At 44.3% G+C, this 3,383-nt stretch overlaps 1 protein-coding gene across 1 annotated transcript; it reads left to right on the top strand.

The window, feature by feature from the left end:
• Nucleotides 1-1,045: 1,045 nt before the first annotated feature.
• On the top strand, nt 1,046-3,110 carry LOC139395875 (small ribosomal subunit protein mS33-like). Its single transcript, XM_071143188.1, has 2 exons — nt 1,046-1,284; nt 2,589-3,110. Exons 1-2 carry the CDS (start codon nt 1,070-1,072, stop codon nt 2,692-2,694), a joined length of 321 nt encoding a protein of 106 aa, XP_070999289.1. The 5' UTR covers nt 1,046-1,069; the 3' UTR covers nt 2,695-3,110.
• The last annotated feature ends 273 nt before the right edge of the window (nt 3,111-3,383 follow it).

The following is a 3,383-nucleotide window of genomic DNA, read 5'->3' as shown; positions in this document are numbered from 1 at the left end:
CCATGCTTGAAGCACAATGAAGAGCTGCTGGCAAAACGCACGAAAGTGCTGTTTGAATGAATGTTTACGCGCCTGCTGCTGCCTACCACCACTCAGTCAGATACCTAGATACTCAGTCAGATTATATGCAACACAACACGCTAGATAATATCTAGTAATATCATCAACAATGTGTAGTTATCTAGTGATTATGATTGATTGTTTTTTATAAGATAAGTTTAATGCTAGCTAGCAACTTACCTTGGCTTACTGCATTTGCGTAACAGGCAGTCAGTCTCCTTGTGGAGTGCAACGAGAGAGAGGCAGGTCGTTATTGCGTTGGACTAGTTAACTGTAAGGTTGCAAGATTGGATCCCCCGAGCTGACAAGGTGAAAATCTGTCTTTCTGCCCCTGAACGAGGCAGTTAACCCACTGTTCCTAGGCCGTCATTGAAAATAATGTGTTCTTAACTGACTTGCCTGGTTAAATTTAAGATTAAATAAAGAAATCGGCGCACAAAAATACAGATTTCCGATTGTTATGAAAACTTGAAATCGGCCCTAATTAATCGGCCATTCCGATTTAATCGGTCTACCTCTAAAATATGTACATCTGCACAATGAGCACTTGTTGTGTCAAATACATCATTACCGTTGTTGGCAAGGTAGCGTGCACATTTTAGCCATATTAGCATAGACCAGACATCAGTCAAAACAAGACATGGTATGAAGAACGAGCTGAAACGAGCCACCTACGATTCCCTACGTGCCAGCTTCTTGTCATTGTTGCTAGCTATCTGACCATCCAGAATCACCAAACAGACTTCTGTCCCATTTGAGCGCTCGCGTCATTTTGTTTTTGTGACTGTTTTTGTCAGCTAACCCGTCTATAGAAGTTATTTTTTATTTTTTGGGGGTGACGTTAAAAAAAAAAAAAAAAATTTTTTTTTTTTAAATTACGCATTCCTGCGCCTGTCTCCCGATCCTTTATACTGACATCAGCAAACCCGTCTATAGAAGTAAAAAAAATTTTTAGGACATATTTGACCGATGTTTGCTGCTTCTCTTTCCTCTTGTCTTTCAGCGAGCTATGGCCAGCCTGTCCAACTACGCCGTACGTATGGCGCGTCTCAGTGCACGTATCTTTGGGGATGTGGCGCGTCCTACGGACAACAAGTCCATGAAGGTGGTCCAGCTGTTCAAGGAGCCGCCCATGGCCCAGAAAAAGGAGGTGTACGACTGGTACCCTCAACACAAGATCTACTATGCCCTTACGCAGAAGCTACGATACATGGGACTCTTCAGGTAGTACATGACGTGGTGATGGGCTTAATAGATCCATAGGCCTATTCATGAGAAAGTGATCTGGGTTGTTTTGGCATGTCTGTGTTTGGCAGTGTGCAATAATGTATACAGCCCTACTCTAGCCAGAACCACTGCTAGAGGCTTTAGAAGGTTCTTCTGGCTAACCACAGACAGGGAAATTACAGTGTTCTAGACCCTGTTTGTCTCTGTGTTCTAACCAGACAGTATTCTAGACCCTGTTTGTCTCTGTGTTCTAACCAGACAGTGTTCTAGACCCTGTTTGTCTCTGTGTTCTAACCAGACAGTATTCTAGACCCTGTTTGTCTCTGTGTTCTAGACCCTGTTTGTCTCTGTGTTCTAGACCCTGTTTGTCTCTGTATTCTAGACCCTGTTTGTCTCTGTGTTCTAGACCCTGTTTGTCTCTGTGTTCTAACCAGACAGTATTCTAGACCCTGTTTGTCTCTGTGTTCTAACCAGACAGTGTTCTAGACCCTGTTTGTCTCTGTGTTCTAACCAGACAGTATTCTAGACCCTGTTTGTCTCTGTGTTCTAGACCCTGTTTGTCTCTGTGTTCTAGACCCTGTTTGTCTCTGTATTCTAGACCCTGTTTGTCTCTGTGTTCTAGACCCTGTTTGTCTCTGTGTTCTAGACCCTGTTTGTCTCTGTGTTCTAGACCCTGTTTGTCTCTGTATTCTAGACCCTGTTTGTCTCTGTGTTCTAGACCCTGTTTGTCTCTGTGTTCTAACCAGACAGTATTCTAGACCCTGTTTGTCTCTGTGTTCTAGACCCTGTTTGTCTCTGTGTTCTAGACCCTGTTTGTCTCTGTATTCTAGACCCTGTTTGTCTCTGTGTTCTAGACCCTGTTTGTCTCTGTGTTCTAGACCCTGTTTGTCTCTGTGTTCTAGACCCTGTTTGTCTCTGTATTCTAGACCCTGTTTGTCTCTGTGTTCTAGACCCTGTTTGTCTCTGTGTTCTAACCAGACAGTATTCTAGACCCTGTTTGTCTCTGTGTTCTAGACCCTGTTTGTCTCTGTGTTCTAGACCCTGTTTGTCTCTGTGTTCTAGACCCTGTTTGTCTCTCTGTTCTAGACCCTGTTTGTCTCTGTGTTCTAGACCCTGTTTGTCTCTGTGTTCTAGACCCTGTTTGTCTCTGTGTTCTAGACCCTGTTTGTCTCTGTGTTCTAGACCCTGTTTGTCTCTGTGTTCTAGACCCTGTTTGTCTCTGTTCTTCTGTACACCTCCTTCAGTGTAGTATTAATTTAGCTCACATCAGTAACACCATTTCCTCCCTGTTTCCCCACCAGAGATGAACACGAGGACTTCAAGGAGGAGATGCGTCGGCTGAGGAAACTGAGAGGCAAGGGGAAACCCAAGAAGGGTGAGGGAAAGAGAGCCACCAAGAAGAAATGAGCTCTTCCTTTCCCTGTCATATAGGACCTGTGGATAAACCCAGCCTTGCCCTGTCATATAGGACCTGTGGATAAACCCAGCCTTGCCCTGTCATATCGGACCTGTGGATAAACACAGCCTTGCCCTGTCATATATGACCTGTGGATAAACCCAGCCTTGCCCTGTCATATAGGACCTGTGGATAAACCCAGCCTTGCCCTGTCATATAGGACCTATGGGGGAATCACAACAGTCCTCGTTTGCTTTGGGACACCAGAGGAATGGCCTCCCTAACTGTATTCACAACGGTAACATGTGACCCCCACTCAGGATGTTCATAATGAATGGATCCTTGGAACAGCTGATGATGTGTGTTGAGAGGATCCTTTCATGACCCCATCACAGAAGATCCTGTCTGACAAGTGACCAGTCTTTGACCGCTGTGTGGTACATAAAGCCTTTCTGTTCATTGATTTACGAGATGTTTCACTTGTGTCCACGTTGTTATCAGCTTTCTGTTCTCATAGTCTCTGTACAGTGAACGGGTGAAGGAGATCTGGAGGGCATCAGTACATAGAACTGTGATGCTGGTATGTTCCTATTGACTGAGACAAAGTCATGAATAAAATCCTGAAAACAAATCTGCTGAAATGTGACTCTCCAGTTTGTGACTGGTTTATTGCCATGCAAATACTGTGTTACACCATGTT

Source organism: Oncorhynchus clarkii, unplaced genomic scaffold (assembly GCF_045791955.1).
Source record: "Oncorhynchus clarkii lewisi isolate Uvic-CL-2024 unplaced genomic scaffold, UVic_Ocla_1.0 unplaced_contig_2795_pilon_pilon, whole genome shotgun sequence".
NCBI classification, from domain to species: domain Eukaryota; kingdom Metazoa; phylum Chordata; class Actinopteri; order Salmoniformes; family Salmonidae; genus Oncorhynchus; species Oncorhynchus clarkii.
Note: the sequence above shows the minus strand (reverse complement) of the source record. Positions and strands in the feature narration are given on the sequence as shown.